The following is a 1535-nucleotide window of genomic DNA, read 5'->3' as shown; positions in this document are numbered from 1 at the left end:
TATATATATATATATATATATATATATATGACAGGCTCCTTTCAGTTTCCATCTACCAAATCCACTCATAAGACTTTGGTTGACCCAAGAATACAGAAAAAGACACTTGCCCAAAGTGTCATGCAGTGGGACTGAACCTAGAACCATGTGGTTGAAAAGAAAGCTTCTCACCACCCAGCCACACCTGCACCCAAAGAAGATTATTTAATTAAAGAAAAGCTCACACAACAGACTTACTTTTAAAGTTGCATAATATTCTTGACCATCTTTTAGAACACTTTTATCCCCAATCTCTGAAAATTCTTTAGGCTGTTCATAAAAAGCCATTATGTTATCTTGAAGTGGAAGTGTGCCAATACCCAGCATTTTGGAAATGATTCCACTTTCTTGGTCTGTGAAACCATTCCAGTAAATGGTTAGTTCATTGGTATCAATATAATGAAAGTGACCAGTGACACTGCCAATATTTAAAGTTCCATTTTGTGGTGGACTTATATCGATGATGACAGCTTCAGATGTTGCATCTACACTGAGACTAGACAAGTCATAGGCTGTAAGTATTTTAAGAAGGATAACATTAACATGTTTTTCTTGTAACATAAATGTAAACAAATTAATTGAGAGAGGAAAAGAGAAAGACAGACAATTATGTATACGTATATATGTGTCCCCACTATTTCCTCTATGTTCCCAAGTTTCATCTTCTACTGCATTTCCCACCACCACACTCTTTGTTTCCATGTGAAGTCCCTACTCCATACTCATGCACCCTTGGTAATACTCTACCATCCCATTTATATTCTGATCCCTGTACCTTGAGGGTCAGTACTTTGCCATCATCCCTCTCCTGCTCTCTCTTGCACTCTAAGACCCTAACACTCTTGTTCTCATTCACTCTCTCTTATTCTTGATCACTCTCTCTTATTCTTGATCACTCTCTCTTATTCTTGATCACTCACTCACTCACTCTTTCTCTCTCTCTCTCTCTCTCTCTCTCTCTCTCTCTCTCTTTCTCTTGCTCTCTCCCTCTGACTGAGTAACCATGTATCTCCTCTACAGCAAGACACTTATTGCTATCCCTGTCACACTCTAGCCTCTCATCACCTGGCACAAAGCAACCTCCTCAAATGACATCCCCCACCACCAACCTTCAAAGGATCTTTGTCTTACAAGTTAATTGGTGACCCCACCAGTGCTGGTGCCATATGAAAGACATCCAGTCCACACTGTAAGGTTGTTGGCATTTGGAAGGATATCCAGCTGTAACAACCATACCATAACAGACTTCACCGGTAGTGATGCCACATAAAAAGCACTCAGTCTACTCGGTGGGGTGGTTGGTGTTAGGAAGGGCATCCAACCATAAAAGCCATGTCAGAACAGAGACTGAGGTCTGGTGCAATCTTCTACCAAGCCAGCTCCTGTCAAACTGTCCAACCATTGCCAACATGGAAAACAAATTTTAAATGATGCTGATGATGATGTGTGTATATATACATATATTTATATATATATATATATATATATATATATAT

General features: G+C 39.3%; 1 protein-coding gene across 1 annotated transcript in view; it reads right to left on the bottom strand.

The window, feature by feature from the left end:
* Positions 1-1535, bottom strand: part of LOC106872661 (uncharacterized) — a 73548-nt gene that overhangs the window by 35025 nt on the left and 36988 nt on the right. Inside the window, exon 12 of the mRNA XM_014919724.2 lies at positions 238-551. Within this exon, the coding sequence (XP_014775210.2) occupies positions 238-551 (314 nt within the window). The remainder of the gene's footprint in view (positions 1-237; positions 552-1535) is intronic.

Source organism: Octopus bimaculoides, chromosome 9 (assembly GCF_001194135.2).
Source record: "Octopus bimaculoides isolate UCB-OBI-ISO-001 chromosome 9, ASM119413v2, whole genome shotgun sequence".
NCBI lineage: Eukaryota > Metazoa > Mollusca > Cephalopoda > Octopoda > Octopodidae > Octopus > Octopus bimaculoides.
The sequence above is the reverse complement of the archived record's forward strand: the minus strand, read 5'-3'. Positions and strand labels throughout refer to the sequence as shown.